Below are 24,005 nucleotides of genomic sequence, written 5' to 3' on the forward strand. Positions count from 1 at the left end.
CAACGGCAGAATGGGAGGAGCGCGCCTGCGCCAGGGCGCCACTCGGGTTCTCGGCTCAGTCAAGTAGCTGTGGTCGGCGGGTGCACCTGCTGGCGTTGGTCGTGCAAGGCTGATTCTTCCTTTGGGTCTGATTGGAGACTCCCTACTCTTCTCACATCCTCAGACGAGAAACGGTGGCGAGAAGGAGCCGGCATAACTGGGGCGACGTCCCGGGGCGGCCCCCGAGCGCCCTGCCGGGCAGGTGGGCGCAGGGCGGGGAGGGGGCGGAGCCCAGGGGGCGGGACGAGGGGGGGTGCGGTGTTGAAGGCGGGGCGCTGCCGCGGTGGGGCGGGCAGGGGATGCGGCGGTGAAGGATTGGACGCGGGCAAGGGGCGGTGCCAAGGATGGGCCGCGGCGGAAGGATGCAGGCGAGGGGCGGGGCCATTGAGGGCGGGGCGAGTGGTGGGCGGGGCCGAGTCGCGGAACGCTGGGATAGGCGGTGAAGGACCGGACGCCGGGAGGGGTGGGCGGAGGGGCGGGGCGGAGCGTCCCCGCAGCGGCTGCCAGGGGCGGGACTAACGTGCGGGGCGGGGCGTCACGAGAACGGCTGCGAGGGGCGGGGCTGGCTGGCGTGGCGGCCGGGCGTGGCGTGCGCTGACGTCGCGGCCGGACACGTCGGCGGCGCGGCGACCGCATCCGGGGGTGCCAAAATGGCTGCTACGGCTTCCGCGTCTGCGCCGGTCTTAGCCGCCGGGCCGGCTTCCGCCCGCGGCTCCTGAGGGGCCAGCGCCCGGGGTCGCGGAGAGGCCGGGGGGGCGCCGGTGAGGGCCGAGGTTGGGGCGAAGGGAGGCGGCCGGGCCGGGCCCCGCGCTGAGCGGGCGGTGCGTCTCCGTGGTGCCGGCGGAGGGTTGGCGGGGCTGCCGGGGCGGGTGGGAGCCTGCGCGGCCGGGGAGCGGCCTCTCTCACCGCGTCGCTCGCCCGTCAGACTGACGCGGACCCCACGCTCAGCCGGCCGGGTCCCGGGTCCTTGGCAAGTGCCTGTCGGCCCCGCTCTGTTGACACTTGTGTCAGCCGTGGAGGCCTCGCTGTGGGGTCGTGTGGGAATAGCTGGAAGATAGGCCACACGTGCAGCTTTTAAAGAGTACAAACACTTCGGAAGGCTAACAGTTTAGTGTGTCCTTTGCTGCGGAGGTTCTGAAGTTTTGCCCTCATTGTTTGGAAGGTTTCTACTGAGCCATGCAGATGAGGAAACACTTGAAGCACAGGGCAGCATTGTTGTCTGGGGGTAATTTTGTGGCAAGGTGACTGAGATATTGCAACAGAGGTCAAGTGCTTGTGTTTTATGTCAAGGGTTAGAGGGTGGGCAAACCAGGCCGCTCTCTTTGTGATGAAAGTGTTTTAGCGAAGCATCTGGACACAGCACAGCCATTTAAAATCAGCTTTCGCTGCTTCACTTTTAAATGGCTTGCAGATTGGACGCAGTTGCTCATTAACTTTTCTTCTAAATACACATGTGATGCAGGTGCTAACTAGAGAGGTATTTTCCGTCCCCATATAAGGCAAGAAGCAAGCTGAGTCACAGTTGTTCCTAGTGACACTTGTGCGAGTTCGAGCGTAGCCACCCCCCCCCCCCGCACTCTTTCCCCCTTACCTTTTCTTAGTGTCCTGGGTGCTGTTATCCTACAAAGACAAGAGGCAAAATAGTGCTGCTTGCTCCTTGTTACTCGTCCACCCTCCATCGCAGTTTCTGCGGTGAGTCTCCAAATTGTACTGAGAGTATTCTTTAGGGTGGTGTTGTAAACTTTAACCTGATTCCTTCTGCAAACTCTGTCCTGAGTGTCAGGGTGTCGTTTTGGATCTTTGTTATTTTCAGCAGTGTTTAGACTCCCCTTTCTTTTGCTTTGATATCTGAAGGCGTTTAAGTCTGTACTTAGAAAAGTTGGAGTTTATGGTGTCTTTGGGTCAAGCATCCCATAGTCCAGCAGAGGAGAGTGAGGCAGAGGGTAGACGCGCAGGTGCTTCTTGCTCATGTTGGCTTGCACCCCTACAGCTTGAGGCAGCGGCTCTGGGAGGGAAGGAGGGTGCTTTAAGTGTCTCAGTTCAGTAGCCAGGAATTTATATTGAAAACAGCTTGTGCTTGAGTGTGTCCCACAGATACGGGTGGTTTCATTGGAGAGCGGGGTTGATGAGCAGTGCATCTTTAAGGCCAGCTGGTCTCTGAAACAGTCTGCCTTTTTTAATCCGATGACTGGAGGCCGCGGAGTGACTTACTGGGCAGAGTGACTGCCCTGTGGTACAGTATGTAATGTGCAGTTAGTTTCATTGTTTCTCTGCTGGTAAGTAGGGGAAAAAAAGTACAAAAGACTTAAGATCGTTCAAGATTGTTTCTAAAGAAATTCATGTGTTGCTAGAAAGTCCTCAACTGGTGAATGGGGGAGAGTAGGAGATCTACTCTGTAGGGAAGCAATAGTGTTTGCTTATAAAAAGTTCTTAGTCCAGAAGGTGAGGACATAACTGTAAGAGTTTCTGCAAGGAAAACATTTAAGTAGAAACCTGTGAAGTTTAGATTCTGATAAGATTTCTGTTTTAAACCTTAGTAGGGGTTAGGGTATCCCAGAGTCCTCTGTGAGTAGAATTTCATAAGATTAAACACAAAGGGACCTTCAAAATCATCACATTCCGCACTTTATAGGTACACGGGGGTTGCAGGAAGGGAAGTCATGTGCCCAGGCCACTGAGCGGGAGGCCCGTCTCGCTCTCAGTGACGCCTGACGAACGAATCCTCTGCGCTGTGCCCTGTCCGTTTTTCCCTCGCTGCTTGGACTGGTTGAGGGTCTGCTGTGGAAGCCTCACAAGGAGGAAGGTGTGTCCTGAGAGGCGTCCTGGGGGCCCGTTTTCACAGACAGGAGGAAGGGCTCTCCTGTCCTGCCCTCAGTCCATATGAAGCTGGCTGTAAATGTTCTGTGTTTTAAAATGACAGAACCAAGCGAGGTCTCTGCTGCTGTTCCTAAGATACAGTCCATTAAATCGAGTGAGTCTCTAAGTGCTTGTCAGTCGAATGGCATGTGTGGGCAGTAATGCTAGCAAATTAAGAGGTCCACGGGACTGGTTTTTCGATAGGGAAAGGGACTCTTTTTTGTAAATTGCTTTGCCTAAAGTACATCCGTGAGTGTTTTATCCAAGTGTCAGATTTCTAAGAACGAAAGCATTACACATCTGCCAAAACGTGTATCAAACTCCGGATCCTTCCACCGTTCCTCCCTTGGGTGTGTGCTTTCCTCCTGATTGGCTAACCTTAACCTGTTGGTGAGGACGGTGCTGGGGCGACAAGACCTGATGCCCAGAGATGGGTGTCGTAAAGAGACAGGACCGGATTTTTGTCTTGAAATTACAGGTTAACTCTTCAAGATTATGCTTCACGTATTTTATTAAGAAAACAACAAAACCACTGAAGAGGATTTTTGCACCTTTGTTTTCTATAAAGGGTTTTGGGCACTCTATTATTTAAATGTTTGAATGCAGTCATTTGGTTACTCCTGCGGCTGCTTTACATGGGCTCGGGGTGCCCCAGGCATGGCTGTCACAGTGCCAGCAGTTAGAGGCACCTCGCTGGGCTGTTGGTGTTTCCTCGGTCCCAGCGTCCTGGGTGAGACATTTCCATGGTGGGATAAAAGGCATTTCAGATGAACTTATTTTACACGTGGATTTTGCAGCTCGATTTACTCTGCACTTTGTGATGTTCTGTCATTAAAGAAAACGGAAGAGCACAGTTTAAACTTTGATTTTCCTTCCAAGGTTTAAGAGTGACCAGAGTGCAAAGTGTGATATGCAGTCTTAGAGGAGCTGGTGCTCTCTGGATCTGGCGAGAAGTTACAGGAGAAGCTGCTGCGTCCCCGGAGCGAGGCAGGCCGGCAGGTTCTCTTTCATTCCTGCCAGCTCGGTGAGGGCTTCATGGAGGCAGCGGGCATTCCGGGAGGGTACTTAGCTGGGTTACTTAACTGAGTCCCAGAGAAGGGCTGTGACTTGTCTGAAGTCACTCAGCCAGGCCACCACCAACTTCTATGTTGCTATCCAGTGTCCGTGCTCAGGGCACTCCCGGGACAGGGTGGCAGGTCTTGGGGCGTGGGCATGGCAGAGGTGTGTCCCCCGGGACTTAACGTGATGTGAAGTCGTTTTCAGGCTTTTGTCTTAGTTTCCTTGATTACAGTCAGAACTTTGACTACGTGGATTTTCTTTTTTTTTTTTTTTTAGTTCAGATTAAGGAACGCCTGTTTCCTGCTTCTTTCCGTAAGCAGCATCTGGCTGCGCAAGAGGCTAGTCATGCAGCCGCCACCGCAGGCCGTGCCACCCAGCGCGGTGGGGCCCCCTCCAACCGGGAGTCCACAGAGCATGCTCTGGTCCACCAGCCCATACAGGAGGCAGGCGACTGCCAATGCACCGGCGGCTCCAGTAACTCGCCCGTCGCAGCCAGTGACGGATCCATTTGCCTTCAGTAGACAGGCGCTCCAAAACACATCGCTGGGCAGCGTATCCAGAAGCAGCCCACCCATTTTGCCAGGCCCAGCCCCACCAGTGTCTCTTCAGCGCCCTGGTCTGCCTGTGCCTCACGCAAATACTGGGGGTAGCTCCCAAGGACCCCGCGAGCCTCTGCTGGAACCCCTGTGGCAGCCCAGGGCAGATGCCAGCCCGTTTTCCAGTGTGTTGACCCCTGCAGCACCGCCTGGGCCCGAGATGAACAGGAGTGCCGAGGGTGCCTCCAGCTCTGAGCGCGAGGTTCAGACTCAGTACATTCCAGGAGTGGGCCCTGAGAGTTTCCCCGGGGGCCATCTGCAGAGGGACCCGCCTGGGCCCGACGGACCCCCGAGTGGGCAGAACCTGCACGCCGTTGCTGCAGTGCCAGCAGCGGCCCCTTTCTTCTCTCAGCCTCGTCAGCAAATGCCGGGGCCGTGGGGGCCGGGAGGCCCAGAATCCTTGGGTCAGCATTACTGGCCCTGCCCAGAAGGACCCGTCCAGAACATGGTGCCCCAGGCCACCAGCGTTGCCCACTTCCGCACTCCATCCAACCCACACCAGGGTCCTGGCCATGAGCAGAGCAGCCCATTGGCGTCTTTACCAGGGCCACTGGCCCGTGACGGAAGAGATGAAACAGCCTGCGTGCAGAGTGGACATCACACAGGAAGTAACTTTGATCTTGAAAACGTGTTCAGGCAGAATTTCAGAGCTGGGAGTACGCGGGCTGGCCAGGAGCTGAGGCCGAGTCCAGGAATGAAGACAGAGCAGTTGCCAGACCCTGCTCCCGTGAACCCACCCGCTCAGGGAAATAGCCCGGGAAGCCATTCGCAGTACCCGCTGGGGGCTGGGACTGGCCGGGCCCTGCCAGGAGCAGACTCGGGTGTGCTCTCCATGTTCTTCCAAGGGGGAGAGACGGAAAACGAGGAGAACCTTGCCTCTGAAAAAACAGGCTTGGCTGGTCAGTCTGACTTTGATGGTGTCTCCCTCGGCCCTGGACTTGGCCACTCTCCTGCGTACGTGGGAGCAGGCAGCGTTTATCAGGCCTTTCTCGACACCCCCAACAGCGAGACCACACAGCGGGGGGGAGACACACAGCCTTTCTTCCCTCAGTCTGCAGGCATCCAGCACGGTCAGCTGGCCACCGAGAGAGCCGTCGTTGACGCGTGGGGCGACCCTGCCGGTGCGGGGACTCGGGACGCTGGCAGCTCGCACTGTGAGAACGCTGAGAACTCAGAATTCACTCAGAATCAAGAGGTTCTGCCACGTGAACCCTCAAGTTTGGACCCTGCCTCCCCAGGCGATCAGCTCAGATACGGGCCCGTTCCCGGGCCATTCGTTCCCAGGCGCAGTGTCGTGGGCCACACTGGAGGTGGGGGCCCGAACATTGAGGCCCTGGAGGCGCCGCCGCACCCCGTGAGATCTGATAGCGTGTCCTCCGGTTACAGCAGCAAGAGCCACCGGAGCCATCCAGGTGCGGCCAGGCCCCAGGACCTGGGCACCTTCATTCAGCAAGAAGTTGGGAAACCTGAGGACGAGGCTTCAGGGAGCTTTTTTAAGCAAATCGATTCTTCTCCCGTGGGAGGCGAGGCAGATGAGGCCTCTGCGAGCCCAGATTACCACGGCAGCCTGGCCCAGCCCATAGCCCCAAGCCCCCCAAAACCCACAGGGATATTCCAGACGAGTGCAAACAGTTCTTTTGAACCAGTGAAATCCCACTTTGTTGGAGTCAAACCGGTTGAGGCAGATCGCGCCAACATGGTGGGTGAGCTGAGGGAGACCCGCGCCCACCAGAGGCAGCCCAGACCGGCTGCCGCGCCGCCTGACCGCTGCCCGGGCAACCTGGAGCAGCCGCCAGACAACATGGAGACCCTCTGCCCAGCCCAGGTGTGTCCTCCGCGTCTGAGCACGCCCACGGAGGCTGGCCACGGGCTGCCGCACGCCGGAGGGCCGCCCTTGGAGACTGTGCCCTCAACGCCTGAGAAGAGGCCTGCAACCAGGACCCACGGAGCCGCGAAGTGCGAGAGCCCGGCGACGACGCTGTGGGCGCAGAACGAGCTGCCGGACTTCGGAGGCAACGTCCTCCTCGCCCCAGCCGCACCCGCGCTCCACGTGCCTGTGAGGCCGCAGTCCTCAGAGGTAATCCAGCCTCCAGACGAGGGGACGGCCGACCCGCTGTCCCGGCCGCCGGGCTGCCTCCCCCCTCTGCACAGTGGGGACGGCATGGGCGCGTCTGAGAATCTCGAGAACCCTCCTCAAATGGGAGAGGAGGAGGCCCTTCTGTCGCAGGCGAGTTCTGGTTATGCCAGTCTGCTGTCCTCGCCGCCCACCGAGTCTTTGCAGAATCAGCCGGTCCTGGCTGCCCAGCCTGATCAGAGCTGTAACCCTGCTCAGCCCGTCAATCTCTCTGTGACCTCGTCGCCTCCCACTGAGAAGTCTCAGTCCCGCAGAGATGCTTGGGACCGAGACAGAGCCATGGTGAGCAGCCGGGCCATTGGTGGCGATGCCGGAGAAACCGCTCTGTCTGGGTTTCCGGCCAGCTCCCAGGTCTCCTCCCCTCTGCCTCACAGTCTTACCCAGAGTCACCGTCCCCAGGTTACTGGTACACCTGAGATGGCTTTCACTCAGCCTGCTAATTTGCTGGTTCAACCGCCCTCGCATCCAGCTCCAAAGAGTTTGCTTCTAGAAGGTCAAAAGATGCACAGTGCAGAGACTGCCCTTCCAGAGTTGCTTACTAGCCCTGCTGGGGGGACAGGTGTGGTGTTGGCGCTGCCCGCCAACGCCACCTTGGGGCCGCCCGGTCACAAAGCAGAGCACCTCAGTAACCAGGAAGAGACTCCAGGAGCCCTGGACTCCGCAGCCCCCAGGACTTCAGGAACTCTCGTAAGGACAGAGAGCTCACCCCACTCCGACGGCCCCGCTTCCCGCCAGCACCCCACCCCCAGGGACCCCGGGCAGCCTGGGCCACCTAACCCAGACCATTCCTACCAGCAGGTGACGACAGACGCTCAGGACCAGTGTGGCCTGGAGAGAGCTCAGCAGGAGCCAGCGCCGCCTCCCCTGCAGGGGCCCAGAGCAGCGCTTCCAGAACCTTCACACCCAAGGAGTCCGCCAGCGCAAGGCCAGCCCCCAGACTCAGCCCAGCTACCAGTGAGTCTGGCTCCAGCTGACACGAGTCAGCAGCTGCTGCCACGGCCACCTCGGTCCTCCAGCGCCTCGGCCGTGTCCAGTAGTTCAGGCCAGGCAGCCGTGCGGTCGGAGCAGCAGTGGGTGTCGCCACCAGCCCCGGACTTGGCGTCCTACTACTATCACAGGTCGCTGTATGACGGTTACCAGCCCCAGTACCCCTCGCCATACCTGCCGGACCCTGGCACCACCCCCCTCTACTACCAGGTGAGGCTGGGCTCCGAAGGTCGAATCCCCGAGCGGCGGTTTCTTGCACGTGTGAGCCTCGGCAGGGCTTGGTTGGGTGGACTCGGAAGTAAGCTGTAGCCTACCGTGCAGGGCGCCAGTGCCGCGTGCGGCCCCAGCCACCCTGCCCGGCGGGCCCGTGTCCATGGCATGCCTCAGCGCCCCGCACGGTGCAGGGTACCTGCTGAGTTTTGTCCCACCCGCATCCCCCACCTGTGTGACGGGCCCTTCGTTGGCTGTCGCACCTGTCAGTTATCTGCAGAACCAGTCCCGGCTGCATGCTCCGAGCAGCCAGGGGAGCCACTCGAAGCTTCTGTGCTCCTTCGACGTGTCAAAAACCTACCCGTGGGGAACAGGAGAGGCAGTGTTTAAACGTCCCTGTAGGGTAGAGGTGTTCAGGGAAGAAAAGTTAGGCTGGGAGCACAGTCCCGTGAAACGTCAGCCCCTCGGGCACGCGGCAGTGGGGCGCCCGCGTGCTGCCCTTCGCGGCGGGTGCTGGGAACTCGCGAATGTTGTCTAAATTGGGTTCTGATTTAATGTGCATTCATTTGAAAAACGAATGGACATGTTTGATTATCATTTATTTTCCATCATGTTTAGTCCGGGCCCAGAGTCTTCCGAGGCCTGCCGAGGCGTTGGGACTATGGACTGGGGAGTTTGATAGTCGCCGACTCACAGCGGGCGGGGCTGGCACTAAGCTCGGCTCGCCTCTGAAGTTTCTGTGCCACGTAGAACTGTGCTGGTCTCCTGGAGGGCTGGCTCTGCCTTGGCGTCTCACATGGCACAAACCTGTCTTCCCACAGGACCTGTACAGCCTGTACGAGCCCAGATACAGGCCCTACGACAGTGCGACGCCTGCCTACGCTGAGAACTACCGCTACCCCGATCCCGAGCGGCCCAGCTCCCGGGCCAGCCACTGCTCAGACCGGCCGCCTGCCAGGTGATTGATGTGTGTGCTGCTGGCGGGGGTCGTGTGGCCGCGCGTGTGCAAAGGAGCATGCGCGCCTGTGTGCCGTGCTGACGCTTCGGCAGCGTGGACAGGTCACAGGCCGCGTCTCCAAGTGAGTTAAGCACACTGCCATGCAGTCGTGGTCATGCTGCCAGCTAGAGTGTGGTCAGGCAGCCCCTGCGCAGGGCCACCAGGAAGACACCACAGGGGGCCCCCATGCAGCACCCCTGCCCGGGCCAGGTGATTATCCCGCCCCTGAGGCACACGTGCGACTCTGGAGGTTGGTTGGCGGACGACGTTCGGAGTCCTTAGGCTGCGGCAGGTTCTCCTGTGTCACCTCCTCCCGCTGCTGGTCGTGCAGTTCCACAGTTCTTAGGCCAGGCGGGCCGGGGCCGGGGCACAGCTGGCCCCGGGGCCCGAAAGCCTGCGTCCTTGCCCTCCTCCTGTGCCGGTGCCTGCGGACGCCTCTGTCCCGCCTCTGACGTTGAGTTGCCCGGTTTGCAGTTACAAACGAGGCACGTCGAGAGGGCCCCGGCGTCCTGCCTCGGCCTGTAAGAAGGTCAGCAGGCCGGAGTCCTCCCACTCAGCTGCTGGCGGAGTCGGATCAAAGGGGGCATGAGTTTGCTCGCCTTTGCCCGCCTTCCAGAGCCTTCCGCCGCAGCTGCCCGTGGTCGGGCTGGAGGCAGACGTCGCACCGGTGTAGGTTGTCCTGTGAGGGAACGCGGCGTCTTAAACTCGGCGCAGGGATGGTCTGGGCACTGATGAGGCCCTGGCACCCCAGGTTCTTCGGTGCCTGACTTGTTGCGAGCCAGCGTGCGGCCCAGCATGTTCGGCGCTTTGGTCGAGAAGGTTCCCAGGGTTTTAGCACCTGTGCATCGCCACATCACCTGGAGTTAAAGCAAATGTGCTGCTTCAGGGAGCCCGAGAGGCAAGGGAGTGTGGGGGAGGGTGGCCCGGGGACCTTGCTGTCCTGGTCCCCTCCACCTGCGCCTCGTGTTCTTGTCAAGAGGCCGGAGCTGGGTCACTACCAAGGAGGCGCCCAAGGAGGGGCTGGCGCAGTTCCACGTGCGTGGCCGTCAGTCACCCTTGTCTGCAGCGTCACACGACTTGTGACAGCTCCAGAGAGTCACCCTCCTTTTCCGGCCGCGCTCGGGGGGTGCGCGTGCACCCACGCGTGTGTGTCCACCAGGTGTTTCGCATCAGCCTGTCTTCCCTGCGCCCACGCCGCTGGGGGCGGGGCTCTGCTTTTCGCGATCGGGCCTTCCCGGTGCTGGATGGGTGCTGGAGTGGTGAGGTGGCCCGTTCTCGGTCGTGTGCCGTGGCAGGCCAGTCTCCGGGGCCCGCTGACCTGTGCGTAACATGCTCAGGGCGCGGACGAACGTGGTCTGTGGCGCTCTCCGCCAAGGCCCTCGGGTAGCAGGTGCTGCTCCTGTGGCTGAGCAGCAGGACACCCGGCCCGAGGGCCGTGTCGGCCAAGCCCCAGGCTCGGCTAGTGTGACGGGAAAAAAAGTAATTTTAAAAATCGAGTCTTGTCTGAAACGTGCTGTTAGAAGGTGAAAACGGCGTTAAGCTCTGCCAGGACGCCCGGCACCCCGGGAGGTCAGGCCCCGCCTTCCCACCATCCCAGCTCCGTGACCGGGGCTGGGCTGGTCACTGGGGGGTGCTGGCTTGCCAGGCACAGCAAGCGAGTGCCACGCCCACCCGGAGGCCGCAGCGTGGCCTGTGGCAGGGTCTGGAATCGGCGTCCGGGGGGTTTTCGTGCCTCAGCACCTGCCCTGCTCAGCGCAACGCAAGCTGGGATCCTGTCGCCCGAGGGGGCGGAGCACCCTGCGCTGAAGCCCGACCTGCGGTGGTAGGAGGAACCCCATTCGCTGTGCGGCAGGGGGCCCCGGGCCCTCGTCATCGTGGTTTGGATCTTCCCATCAGAGTTCGTTCGCAGCCAGCGTGCTCTGGCGAACGCCTATTGCTCCGGGTGTCGTCTGTGCCGACGGCACGCCTCCCAAAGCAGGTGCCGCGCGTCCGTAACCGCACCGTGTGTTTTGCAGGCAGGCGTATCCTGAAGGTTACTACTCCAAAAGCGGATGGAGCAGCCAGAGCGACTACTATGCCAGTTACTACTCGAGCCAGTATGAGTACGGAGGTAGGGCCAGGAGCTGCGGCCGGGGGCGGCTGGTGTGGCGGGCACAGCCGCGCTCTGCGGGCTCCTGGGGGAAGGGTCCGTGGTATCAGTCTCTGCTTTTGCCTCAAAACCAAAGTGATCGAGAACAGCCCACCTCTGGGAGCTGTACTGTTATTTCCCGTTAAGAAATAGCATCTTCATTCAGGCACCAATGTGCCTTTGTCATGTCGGCCGTTCTCTTCGAGTTGCTAGCAGACGCGATCGTCGGTCCCGGAGCGGCCCTGCCCACGTGTGGTGATTCCGGGTGACGAAAGTGTGCGGGGCGGGGCAGCTCTCAGCTGCAGCAGCGCGCCGGGCCTACTCCGTGGCCACACGTAGCTCGTGCCGCCGGCACTGCAGGGTGTCCCGCCCGGCGGCGTGTCCCCGTGCACCGTCGCCGCCCGCCGGGCCTGCAGCCCGTGCCTTTCCCTGGCCGCTGCCCACTCCCACCTCCGCCGGCCTCCGCGTCCCCTCGCACACCCGCATCCCTTCACACGTGGTTTCCGCGCACGCTTGCCAAAAACGGTTCATTTGGTAGGTCGTGGGGTTAATCTAGTTTAGACGGTATTTCTTAAAATTTTCTGGATGACGTTAGAAGAGATGTGAGTAAAATTTAGTTATGGGGTTAACTTCAAAAATCATGACAGGGTGCGATTAATGAAGATGTCGGCTTTCTAGCAGTTTGTTCTCTCTTTAATGTCACACGGAGACCACGACAGCCAGGGGCCACGAGGTGGCAGTCGCACAGCAGGACGCAGCCAGGGCCTCCAGGGTCTCAGTTGACACCCAGGCCCTGCTGACTCTCGGGGGAACGTGTGGGTCCACGGGGAGCCCGGAGGTGCTCTCCAGCCCCGGGGGGTGTGCCGCTCCAGTGGAGGCAGCGTCTCCTGTGTGCCGCGTTAACCCGCGAACCCCTCGCCCGCAGATCCAAGCCACTGGGATCGGCACCCTTACGGTTCTCGGCTCAGGGATCCCCGTCCCTATGACCGCAGGTACTGGTATGACACCGAGTACGAGCCGTTGGGGAAGGAGCAGTATACCTACGCTGACAGGTGGGTCAGGTGTGCTTCGCCCGGGGCGGGGCCGGGCAGGGGGCCTGCGTGCCCACACGTCTGTGACCCGCACGCTGCCGCTGTGTGTGGGCGCCTGCCGAGCCGCTGGCTGACAGCGCCGTGTGCGAGAGGAGGGACTGGTGTGTCTCACGTTGGCCATGGGCAGAGGGCTGGCCTCAGAACGAGAGCCCGGGAGCCGGACCCCTCCTGCCACCTTGCGTTGCGGTGTCCCTCCGTGCGAGGCGTGACCGGGCATGTTTCTGAGTCTCCAGGCTCTGAACTTGGGCTTGGCTATCGGCGGCTTCGCTCGAGGTCAGGCTGATTGGTGTTCTCAGGGTCAGGCCTGGGAGAGGCAGAGGGACATGGGGCCACGAGGGCCTGGTGGGGGCTCAGGTGTTGAGGGGCCCTGCGTGTCGTGCCCAGGATGCCCCCAGCGCCCCCTTTCTGCCTTTGCTTCCTGCTGCCTCTAGGCCTGGGAAATACGACGACCACTGGAGGTACGACCCTCGCTTCACGGGGAGTTTCGACGATGACCGCGAGCCCCACAGGGACGCGTACGGGGAGGACGCGGACCGGCGCAGCGTGCACAGCGAGCACTCGGCGCGGAGCCTGCGCAGTGCGCCCAGCGTGCAGAGCCGCCGCAGCAGCTTCAGCACCCACTCGCAGCAGGTGGGGGCCGGGCCACCCTCCCCACCCTCCCCGGGCTCGGGCAGGGACCTGAAGCCCGGCCGCTCTGCCTGGCGACCTCATCCCACCTGTGGGCTTTGTGTCTTTGAAGAGTCAGGTTTACAGAAGTCACAACGTGACAGCCGGTCCCTATGAGGTCCCGCCTCCGCCAGGCTCCTTTCATGGGGACTATGCCTACGACACCTACAGCAGCAATTTCAACAGCGCCCCTGGCTTCCCTGAGTACGGCTACCCTGCTGACGGCAGCTGGGCCGCAGTGGAGCAAGGTGCGTGTGGTTGAGGCCTCACCTGCTTGCAGGTGCAGTAGGCGCCAGCTTGCAGCGCCAGGCAGCCTTCCACGCCTGTGACAGGAAGTGGGGAGCTAGGTGTGACTGTGATGGGGACTGGTGATGGCCTGGCCTGCTCTTCCCTGTGGCGGAAGGACAGCTGTGTGACAGCACACCCATCTTGAGCGACAGGGCTTATCGCAAGGGGCCGATAGCGTCACACGGGCTGCAGTTTGGCTCACAGGCCCGAGAGCTGCCCGACCTGTCTGTCACGTCCACTTGGGGTGACTGCCCCATTCCTGGGTGGGGCCTCGTCCTCCGTATCGCCGGGGCCCAGCACATGGGTTGGCAGCCTTTGGAGGAAGTGTCTGATTTCCCTGGAAACCCGTTCGTAGACTGGCCACATCCTCAGTTCTTCTGTAAAACGTTTGAACCAATGCCGTTTCCTGAAAACTGCAGGAACACGTGTGACGTTCTGAGACGTGATACTGTCCTTTCCTTCTTAAAGCAGTATTCCAGTTAGAAATCTTCTTGTTTTGACTTGAGACGTCACTGTCATCCTCGCTGGACACTGTGACACAGACCGGAAGCTCAGGGCACGCGGGGCCCCGAGCACCAGGGAGCACTGTCACGTGCTTCTCGGCGGGTCTTCAGAGGAGCCTTTTCGATTCGGAAGAGGATAGTTCTCATTTTCAATGCTCTGACCCTTTTTGACGCACACGCGTAGTTTCTGCGTCGTGCCGAGCTGCCCAGCAGCTGAAAGCTGGTCGTGGGAAGTCCCGCTGTGCAGCGCGCTGCGCCCCGGAGCCTCCACGCTAACGGTTCCCCTTTCCCTTCATTTAAACGTAGTTCCGTCGAGACCCACTTCTCCTGAGAAATTCTCCGTGCCTCACGTCTGTGCCCGGTTTGGCCCCGGGGGCCAGCTCATTAAAGTGGTCCCCAATCTGCCCTCAGAAGGACAGCCGGCCTTGGTGGAAGTCCACAGCATGGAGGTGATCCCGCCCGCACACTCTGTGGCTTGCGTTTGTCATTCTCCATTTGTGCTTCGTCATCTCTGAGAAGATGGCCTTGCAAAGTGTCAACCGCTGTGAATCTTCAGCTGCCAGATTATTTCTGTCCTGCCGGGTCATGTGTCTTTTCTCCCTGACGCTGGCTTTGGGTGCTGCGTTTGACGGGGTTTTGTTGCCTGTTCGTTTTCTGTCTTTATTTGCATTTCTGACTGTGGGGAGGACCCTGTTCGTGCTCACTCTACTGGTGATTTGGGGTAATGGTAGAGGTGGGGAGTGGGACGCCCTGGGGGCTGGCGTGGGCACCCCATTTCCCAGTCCCGCAGCCCTCCTGTCGCACTTTTGGGGGCCTTGCTTCAGAGCTTGCGGGGGAGAATGGGTCTGACTGCCCAGAGACGTGAAGACCACTCTGCTGACCAGACGTGGTTATGCCCGTGGCGGGGCATCTCAGCCCCTCGGCGCAGGGCGGGCTGGCAGTAGAGGTGCCCGCCCCTGAGCTGCCCTCTGTCCCTCGCCTCTTCTCGCAGACGCTGCTGCAGCACATGCCGGAGCAGGACGAGATGCGCTTGTTCCCTGGGCCTCTTGGCAAGTACGTCCCTGCCCCAACACCCGGGCCACTGTCTGGAGGCGGTGGCTGCACTTGGCCGCACGCTGTGGTTGGTGCCGTTCACTGAGTGCCGTTCTTTTTTCAGAGACGACACCCATAAAGTGGATGTTATTAATTTTGCACAGAACAAAGCCACAAAGTGTTTGCAGAATGAAAACTTAATTGACAAAGAGTCTGCAAGTCTTCTTTGGAACTTTATTGTTCTGTTGTGCAGGCAGAATGGGGTACGTGTCTCTTACCCTTAGAGCAGCTCTTATGTGGGCCTCGAGTCTCAAGCCCTTGGGCCCAGAGTTGGGCAGGGTTTCCGTGCCGGGCGTGTGTGGGGAGGCGGAAGACGGGAAGGGTCTGCCTTTGGGGTAGGGGGAGGCTTGGCCCCTGTGTTGGTCTTTCAGAGGGTCTAGTCTGTCCATCTGGCTCCTGGCCATGTCGGGAGTGGCAGTCTGTCCTCATGATGGCCGCATGTGCTTGCCTAAGGAGACCTGTTGGGGGTCGTCACCTGAGCAGGGCCTGGGCGAGGCCCTGTTTGCTGTGAGTACCCTGTGGTTCTTCCTGTCTTCGCCCCTGCAGACCGTGGTGGGGACTGACATAGCGGAGCTGTTGTTACGGGACCACAGGACAGTGTGGCTTCCCGGGAAGTCACCCGACGAGGCCAACCTGATTGATTTCACCAACGAAGCCGTGGGGCACACGGACGAGGAGGAGTCCGGGGAGGCCCAGCTCGCGTTTCTCACTGACACGCAGGCCACCGCCGTCGCGGGCACGCTGGAGAAGGACACCGAGAGGTTCAGAGAGCTGTTGCTCTACGGGCGTAAGAAGGTGGGCCCCAGGCCCATGGGGGCCGCCAGGGGATCCTGGCGTCCGCTGGGCAGGCTTGGGCCGGGGTGCAGCCGGACGGGCGGAGTGCTGTTCTCTGAGCGCGAGTGCCTCGGTGCCGTTGTGTACGAGCTGCCTGGCCCCGTGCGCTGTCCCTGGAGGTGGCGTGGGCGGCGTCTTGTAAACGTCGCCACAGTCGAAGGCCTGCAGGTTTAGTGTTGGTCGTTGAACAAGCGAGTACGTTTCTCGAGCTCAGGACTTGCCCGGCCACGTGCGGCGTGCCTCAGGGACAGATGCATGCCAAAGAGGGACGCGTAGCCTGTCATCACATTGGGGCCAGCTCGGGGTCTCTGAGCAAGGTAGTGCTGGTGGGCGTGGTGTCCCCGGGGACTGGTCAGAGCAAAGCACGTGCCACGGCCTGCAGGTGAGAGAGAGCACCGGAAGCCACACACAGCTGGGTGCTGTGGAGTCCGCAGGGTTGTGCCCGGTGCCGGGAAGGGCGCCCCTGTGCTGTGGGCACCGGGCGCGTGTCCGGCTCAGGCGCCAGGGGTCTGACAGGCCCAGAGTTACTTAGAAAACAGCTGCTCAGGAGTGTTCTGAATGACAACCCAGGTTGTTTTGGGTAAAGAGAAGGTCTGTCTGCATTGGAAGGTGCTTGTGGTGGCCTCACGTCATTCTGGAGCTGGGGTGGGAACATGCAGGTGGCATTTCTCACAGGGGAAGGGATCATCTGGGGATGGTGGCGTTGCCTCCCCATTGTCCCTGTCTCTGATTGGCACACTTGTTCCTTATGTTGTAAGTAGATGGTGAGAGGGAGGTGCAGGGACCTGCAGCCACGGGGACTTTGCACTAGAGGAGGCAGCGGCAAGCGGCTTCTCTCTGAGTTCTGAGCTGTGAACGGGTGCGCTTTGGGGGCCGATGAGTCGCGTGTGACCTCACCGCAGCCGAGCCCTTTCTTCTTTCTGGTGGTGCATGACAGCACACACTCCGCCGCTGCCGGCTCACGTCAGGGGAGGCAGACTGACGCCTCAGCTGACACGAAACTGCTTTGCAGGATGCTTTGGAGTCTGCGATGAAAAACGGCTTGTGGGGTCACGCCCTGCTACTTGCAAGTAAGATGGACAGCCGGACGCACGCCAGAGTCATGACCAGGTAGAGTGTGGCCAGGCTGGCTGTTCGTGGGCAGCTCAGGCTGGTTCGGTCACAGCCTCGGGAGCTTGTCGACGCGCACAGGTGTCTGTAGTTGTCAGAAAGCTGGGGACGCCCACCGGCCTCCGGGTGCCGTCACAGGGACGCGTCGCCCGAGCCCTGTAGCCACACAGGCTTTAATTCCGTAAAGTCTCGGTGGGTTCCTTGGTCTTGAGGTTTCACAGCATTCTTAAGGAGCTTTTCGTTAACACGTAGCTCACGTGCCACGTGGTCCCAGCCCCAGGTGCTCGCCACGGCTGCATGGCCGTGTTCACAGCTTCTGGTCCCGAGCTGTGTGCGCCTCACCAGGGTCAGCGTCAGCCGGTCTCTCAGGCTGAGACCAGACCAGACTCGTCCTGATTTTTAAACCGAGCCGAGTGAAACGTGGCTCTCGGTGTGTCTGCCTAGGTTCGCGAACAGTCTCCCGATCAACGACCCTTTGCAGACCGTCTACCAGCTGATGTCCGGGCGGATGCCTGCTGCGTCCACGGTCAGTGGGGTCGCCTGGCACTCCTGGCCGCGCTGCGTTGGGCGTTGTCTCCTGGGAAGAGGTTCATCTCAGGACGAGAGCCTCGCTCCCCGCCACGCCCACTGAGCCCGTTGCGGGTGGAGGCGGCACCCTTCCCAGGGTGAGGGCGCGTTGCTTCTGTCTGGTTTCAGTGCTGCGGAGACGAGAAGTGGGGGGACTGGAGGCCACACCTTGCCATGGTCCTGTCCAACCTGAGCAACAACGTGGACGTGGAGTCCAGGACGATGGCCACGATGGGCGACACGCTAGGTGGGTCGGCGGCAGGCCCGGGCGGGGCCCTGGGCGGGGCCCGCTGACCGGGCCCGCTGACCGGGCCCGCTGACCAGGCCGCTCGTGTGCGCAGCCTCGCGGGGTCTGCTGGACGCGGCGCACTTCTGCTACCTCATGGCGCAGGCCGGGTTTGGGGTCTACACCAGGAAAACCACGAAGCTCGTCTTGATCGGCTCGAACCACAGGTGCGCAGCACGGGTGGCAGCGGCGTCTGCTCTCCTCGAGGGCGTGCCCCCCGCCGCGGCCTACCCAGCGCTGGCGGGGCGGACCCGAGGGCAGCAGCCTCGCGGCGTGTCGCGTGGTGTGATGCACTCAGGGGTAAAAATTGCTCGTGTCCTCAACAGTTTGCCGTTTTTAAAGTTTGCGACCAACGAAGCCATTCAGAGAACGGAAGCCTACGAGTACGCGCAGTCCCTAGGGGCGCAGAGCGGGCCCTTGCCCAACTTCCAGGTGAGCCCGCGACTGCGGGGCACCGCCGACAGGCGGTCAGGTCTGTGGCCTCACGTTAGAGTCACTGACCTGCTTCTGGAGACGTTTCAGCTGTACAGTGCTCGCTAATGATCCCTGTGAGATTGAGGGTTAGTTCGTATTTGGGGTCTTACTATTTAAGTACTGGAATTTCGAGCGTTTGGATTTAGCAGCTGTTTGCGCATCGTGGGAGGCGGGTGTGTATGCGCGTGAGCACTTGCACCGCTGGGCGCTTATGGATTGTGGCCGCGGGGCAGTTCGCAGGCGCGGGGGGGAGGCCGTCAGTGGTCCAGAGTGTGCGCCAGCTCTCTGCGTCCCTGGCCGCGCGCCCTGCGGCTCTGTGACAGGTCGTGCTGAGGAGGGGTCGGTTTCTGAGGAGTTCAGGTGCCTCCTTCGATCTGAACTATCTCAGAGTGGGGACGCCCACGAGACACGGGACGTGCGGAACGACCTCGTGCGGGGCTGTGGGGCCCTGAGGAGGGGGCGAGCCGTGAGACGGCCCGGCTTCGTGTGTCTTAGGTGTTCAAATTCATCTACTCCTGCCGCCTGGCCGAGATGGGGTTCGCCACGCAGGCCTTTCATTACTGTGAAGTGATCGCCAAGAGCATCCTGCTGCGGCCCCGCGCGCACTCCCCCGTGCTGGTGCGCCAGCTGGTGCAGGTACTGTCTTCCCGCGTGTCTGCCCCGGCACGTCAGCAGGCCTGGGCGCAGGGCCGAGGGGGTCGTGCGGGCAGCGGGCTGGGCTCGTGGAGGGGTGGAGGAGCCGGAACGCTGCAGGGCGGGTGCATGGCGATTTGCGTCTTAGCACAGTTCTTCAGCTGTCTCACGCCGGCACAGAAACAGCAGTGAGCGTCAAAGTGAGAAGAGCCCCGTCTCTAGCAATTTCTCTGTTGCGGCAGTTTAGTCCCGCCGGGTACAGCGTGTGCCTTCACACTCCAGCTGCCTGGCTTTGGGGCCTGCTGGCCCACTGCAGGCCTCGTTTCTCGCTCCGTAAAACGGTGACCGGCCTCCGACAGCTTTGTGAGGGAGACAGGTGGACAGCGTCCAGCACCACGGTGCCTCGTTGTCGTGTACTCCCTTTCCCGGGGCCTCGTTTCTGAAATGCGCCCGCATGACACCTGCGCAGGCGCCCTGCTGTGGGGCTTTAGACGTAACAAGCAGCTCTCAGCAGCCCTCGCCCCGTTCCCAGCTCCAGCGGCCGCTCACACAGGGCCCACCCGCTGACGCCCCTCAGGGTCTGAGGTGGGTGAGGCCCGTCCGCATGGTCAGGTGGCAGCTCTGGGGCGCTGGGCTCTGCTGGCCCCACGTGGTGACTCTGGTCAGCCCACGGGCCCTCGGGTCCCAGCCTCGTGTCCGGAGCGCTCGGCACCCTGTGTCAGCATGCAGGGCGCGGGACAGCCGAGGCTGACCCCGACAGCATCGCCATTTGACACCGACGCTGCGTTGGTCCCAGGTCAGAGCAGTTCCGGATGCCGCTGCTCGCCGTCCCTGAGTGACGCCTTTGTTTCTCGCATGTCCAGCTTGCGTCCCAGCTGCGACTCTTCGATCCTCAGCTGAAGGAGAAGCCGGAAGAGGAGGCCTCTGTGCAGCCGGCATGGCTGTCCCAGCTGCAGCACTTGGAGCGGCAGGTCCAGGTGCGTCTCTGGCTGTCGGTCACGGGACTGATGGAGACACTGTCAGGGTGGCTTGTGCCCTCGTGGCTGTCATGCATCATATTGGGTGTACACAGCACAGTTTTAGGGGTGCACATATGTGTCAGAATACCCCTTTCCGGGGAGAGGAGGGCTCTCCTGGAGCCCAGCGCGAGTGGCCCCCATGGCCTAGAGCTGCTGGGATGGCCTGAAGTACCTCTCCCCTAGGAGGGCGCTGTGCCGCAGAGCCCCGACGTGGCCTTCCCCCAGCGCCCTGCCCTCTCGCCGAGCCCCGAGCTGGGACAGTGTGACGGCCCAGGACTCGCGCCTCCCTTGGGCCCGGGTACTGACAACCCGTTGCTGGCGCTGCCTGTGCCGGGCACTGAGTGCTTGGGCCAGGGCCTGCGGCTGCTGCCCTCAGGTGAGCCCGCACGCCCTCTCCAGACGCCTGCCTCCTACAGCACGTGCGCGCCCCAAGTCTCTTCCTCTCCCCTGCTGTCTCCATGGCGAGCCCGTGTGGGGGGTGGAGGACTCGGGAGACACAGAGCTCTGCACCTGGCAGCCGCTCACCGAGGCTTAGGGCCGGGGGTTAGGGCCCCTGCCCCACGCTGTGTTTAACGATGTCTCCCTTTCTGCCCGAAAAAGTACGTGTTCTCTTTTCCCCGAAGCAGTGTGTCCTGGCATCTTCGACCCTGTCTGCTTTGCCGACCGGTTCTCCTATATCTTAATGAGAAATGTGTCCGTGAAGAGTAGCATGTAATAAACTATCGAGTCACCACCAGTAAACTGCTTCAAGTGACAAGAAAGCCTTGCCAACCTCCGACTCGTATTTTTCCCTCCGCTGTCTGCATGCAGCTCCGCTGACGCTCCCCGACGGCCCGCCAGCCATCCCTGCCAGGGTGCCGATGTTCCCGGTGCAGCCACCCCTGGGCTCTGTGGAGCCGGGGCCTGGCTGCGGGTCCCCAGGTTCTGCACTGGGCTTTGCAGAGGCCTCCGGGCCTGATCCTGCAGCTCCGTGCCCAGGGCCTGGCCTGCCACCTGGCACGCCGTCTCTCCAGGAGAGTGGACACCGGCTGCCGGAGGCCAGGAGCCAGGACCCAGGTGGGTCTGCTGAGGTGCCTCCCCAAGAGCAGAACTAAGTGGGTTTCCCATTCGCGGAGGTGCTTGGGGGAAGAGACGAGAGTCGTCTGAACTTGAAACAAGCTGTGTCGTTTACCAGAAGCCTGGGGCTGTAGCCGACTGGGTTAATTGAACATAACTCTCTAGTTTCTTTGGTGACTTGGCTTCTTGTTGGGGTGTGAATCGAACGTGGGTGTCCAGGGCACAACAAGCTGGCCTTGCAGTATGGCCAGGCTGCCACCCTGTCACGTGTGAAGCCAGAGTTGGTGGTTCTTGTCCCCGATCTGTGCCTGGCTGTCTTTGCCTGCTTGGACAAAGCAAAGCGGAGACTTTGGAAAAGAAACTGCACGTGTCCGGGGGCGTGTCTGGGGACGTGTGCGGTTTTCCGATGGCGGCTCGGGCCGTGGCGGTGAGCTGGGCTCACCCCTCCGCCCGCAGCACCACGGTCACCCGCGCTCTCCCACCCGCAGGGCCAGCGCCACACGGGGTGCCCGGCGGAGACTCCCTGGCGGAGCTGAGAGACGAGGATTTTGGTGGAAAATTCGATAACATGGTACTCGCTCTCCTTTTTTTTTAAGCTGCTTGTTTTCCATAAGTTTCATTGACTAGGTACCCAGATTCTTCGTTCACATTGCAAGTATACAGAGAATACTGAAAATTAAGAAATTAGGTTTTAAATTGTCTGTGAAAAAGAAACTTCTAAAATAGCTTGAACCCTTAAATTACGAAGGTTTGGTGAAAACATGAATGAGGGAAAGATAACTGTAAAAAGCGCCACGCAGGCCCACCTGTCGGGAACCGTCTGGTAATTCAGATTTCTCTAGAATGGAGACCTTCCCGACATCTGCACCTCTGCAGTAGAGACCCTAACATTTTCACTAGTTTTCTGGAAACTGAGATTCATTTATCAGACACGTTTGGTATAAATGCATCTCCGTTTGCTCCGATCCCAAGGAGGAGGGACACTTTTGTACAAACCGCGTTCTGGAACCTCTTGGATGAGCACCCAGCTCCATGTGGGCACCCGTCAGCCGGGACCGCTGTAGCTGTGAACTTTGATCATGTGCCCTAACGTTAAGATACTCCGTCCCTAGAGAAGGGAAAAGGAGCCCTGGGCTGTGCGGGAAGCAGAGCCCCGAGGGCGGGACGAGTGCTGTGCTCGGCAGCTGCGCGGCCCCGCCCTGAGCAGTCTCGGGCCGGGGCTTGTGCGCCGTGTCACCCGCTGGGCTCCAGAACGCACATTTGGAGGCCCGCAACGCCCCTTGATGCCGTCACTCGTTGCGTGTGGGCTGGCGGTCCTGCAGCCAGCCCTGGGACAGGGCCGCCCTCCCGTTCCCGCCCCACCCTCCTCACTGGTCACCCGGCCTCTCAGGGAAGCAGCCTCGCTGAGCCTGCTTCGCCTTGCCTCGCACAGGGGTCTTCGCGGGGGCTGCAGGACTCCGAGGGCCTTCCTGGGTGGGGGGCCGCCAGCCCGAGTGTCCCGCAGCAGCTGGCCGCGACACCCGCCCCTGAAGGGAAGAGCCCCGCGCCGGCAGCCAGGAAAGAGAGCAAGGAGCCCAGGAAGGTAATGCGCAGCCCGCCAGGTGGGGAAGGGGCGGCTCCCATGGGCAGCACGGCCCTCACGACCAACACGGCACCCCCAGAGGCCAGGGCCCGGCCACGCAGGGAGAGCATCCGGCTGGGCGAATGCTCGTGTCTGTCCACGCGTCACCGCGGCTCAGAGCCGCAGCGGTTCCAGCCTCCTGTGACCCGTCCACCCTCCCACGCCCCAGACGGCGACCTCGATTGTGATCTCTGTCACTGCTGACTAGTTTTGAGTGGAGTCCCGTGGAGCTTGTCCTGTGTCATTGCGCCGGCGAGATGTCCTTAAGGTGTCCTCATGTGTGTTTAGAGTGGCGAGTCCTGGCTCTCTCGCTGGCTGACCGGGAAGAGGAAGACGGAGGCTTACTTGCCAGACGACAAGAACAAGTCGGTGAGTGTCGCCAGTGCGGTGCTCGAGGACTCGGGTGTCTTGACGGGTGTGCGGGCTCTGGTGGGCACCGTGCGCTGCGGCTTCAGAACGCACGCAGACGTGTGTCCTGGCGCTGTGGGGGGTCACAGGTCATCACTCCGATTCCGTTCAGCATTCCCTGCTGACCCGTTCCTTACTCTTCCCAATCGTGGCAGATCGTCTGGGACGAAAAGAAGAACCGATGGGTGGACGTCAACGAGCCGGAGGAGGAGGTGCGTGGGAGCCGGGGCGTCTGCTGTGCCCAGCGGAGGCGCTGCTTCTGGAGACTTCTGTCCGGCGCGTCTGGGGCCTGTGTTTGCGAGCGTGTGTCTGAAGCCTCTTTCCCTCTGCAGAAGAAGGCTCCTCCCCCACCGCCAATGTCGCTTCCCAAGGCGCCACAAGCAGCCGCCCCTGGACCTGGCGGGCTCCCCGGATCTTCCGTGAACATGTTTTCTAGAAAAGCAGGTAACGGCCAAGCCAGAGCTGAGAGTTCGTTTGGATAGTTAATCCGTCCTGCAGACTTAGCCAAGTTCAGTGATCACAGCACGTGCACTAAGGGACACGTTGTCAGCTGTGGAGGCCCCAGGTTTACGAGGACGTTGCGGGGGAGGCCCGTTCCCTCGCACTGTTGCTCCCCGCAGACCCTTGCAGCAGTGAGGGGCGGGCGGGCCGTGCCGGTGTGGAGTGGACCTGGCTGGGGCCGGCACCCAGCAGGTGAGCCCTATGGCGAGGCCGCTCGTGGGCGAGCTCTCCTGCTGCGGCGAGGAGCCCAGGCCGCTAGGCCCGAGCCTGAATGCGCCTCCTCCCCGCCACAGCCGGGAGCAGAGCGCGCTACGTGGACGTCCTGAACCCCGGCGGGCGCCGGCAGACTGAGCCGGCTCTCGCGCCGGCGGACTTCTTCGCCCCGCTGGCCCCGCTCCCCATCCCGGCCCACCTGTGCGGACCACACCCAGGTAGGCCGTGGGGGCGGGCGGTCTCGGCAGCCTGGCCTCTGACCTCGGCCCTCCGAGAGCCGGGGCCTCCACCTCCCTCCAGACGCCTGGCTGTTGTGCAAAGGGCTGTGTGTCCCTTCTGCTCTGCGAGGGCACGTGGGGCGCTGTGCGTCTTGGGCGTCATGAGTGGACTCCGGAGACCCCAGAGACGTCTGAGACATGGCGACACCTCTCTGGCATTGTCTCCCCACAGACACAGCAGAGGGTGCTGGCGGGGAAGGGCAGGCCCCGGCCGGGGGTGCCACCCACGCAGAGCCCGCCTCGGAGCCCCAGGTGAGCGGGTGTGGTGGGGTCGGTGACGGGGCCCCCCTCCCCAGCCTGAGAAAGCTGGCCCAACTTGGTGCAGTCCGTTTGGGCCGTGTCCGCAGAGAACCCTGTCT

The 24,005-nt window shown here is 61.5% G+C and overlaps 1 protein-coding gene across 10 annotated transcripts in view; it reads left to right on the forward strand.

The window, feature by feature from the left end:
• SEC16A (SEC16 homolog A, endoplasmic reticulum export factor) overlaps positions 1–24,005 on the forward strand; it is a 28,175-nt gene continuing 4,170 nt past the window's right edge. For 2 of the 10 annotated variants that reach the window (XR_004956320.1, XM_036239234.1), the window contains exons 1-28: positions 931–2,842; positions 3,775–3,919; positions 4,231–7,881; positions 8,703–8,839; positions 10,894–10,988; positions 11,932–12,058; positions 12,529–12,727; positions 12,837–13,011; positions 13,861–14,003; positions 14,546–14,607; positions 14,711–14,849; positions 15,193–15,441; positions 16,493–16,590; positions 17,035–17,116; positions 17,287–17,404; positions 17,499–17,610; positions 17,770–17,875; positions 18,413–18,553; positions 19,414–19,527; positions 19,753–19,945; positions 20,380–20,625; positions 21,114–21,196; positions 22,058–22,207; positions 22,535–22,615; positions 22,810–22,866; positions 22,987–23,098; positions 23,449–23,586; positions 23,819–23,898. Coding sequence is in view for 9 of the 10 variants with exons in the window: in XM_036239234.1 (XP_036095127.1) it covers positions 4,300–7,881; positions 8,703–8,839; positions 10,894–10,988; positions 11,932–12,058; positions 12,529–12,727; positions 12,837–13,011; positions 13,861–14,003; positions 14,546–14,607; positions 14,711–14,849; positions 15,193–15,441; positions 16,493–16,590; positions 17,035–17,116; positions 17,287–17,404; positions 17,499–17,610; positions 17,770–17,875; positions 18,413–18,553; positions 19,414–19,527; positions 19,753–19,945; positions 20,380–20,625; positions 21,114–21,196; positions 22,058–22,207; positions 22,535–22,615; positions 22,810–22,866; positions 22,987–23,098; positions 23,449–23,586; positions 23,819–23,898 (6,819 nt within the window). In the remaining variant the exon portion in view is untranslated. The other 8 variants (XM_036239230.1, XM_036239233.1, XM_036239231.1 and 5 more) reach the window with 8 other exon arrangements.

This window comes from Rousettus aegyptiacus, unplaced genomic scaffold, assembly GCF_014176215.1.
Source record: "Rousettus aegyptiacus isolate mRouAeg1 unplaced genomic scaffold, mRouAeg1.p scaffold_m13_p_3, whole genome shotgun sequence".
NCBI classification, from domain to species: Eukaryota; Metazoa; Chordata; class Mammalia; order Chiroptera; family Pteropodidae; genus Rousettus; species Rousettus aegyptiacus.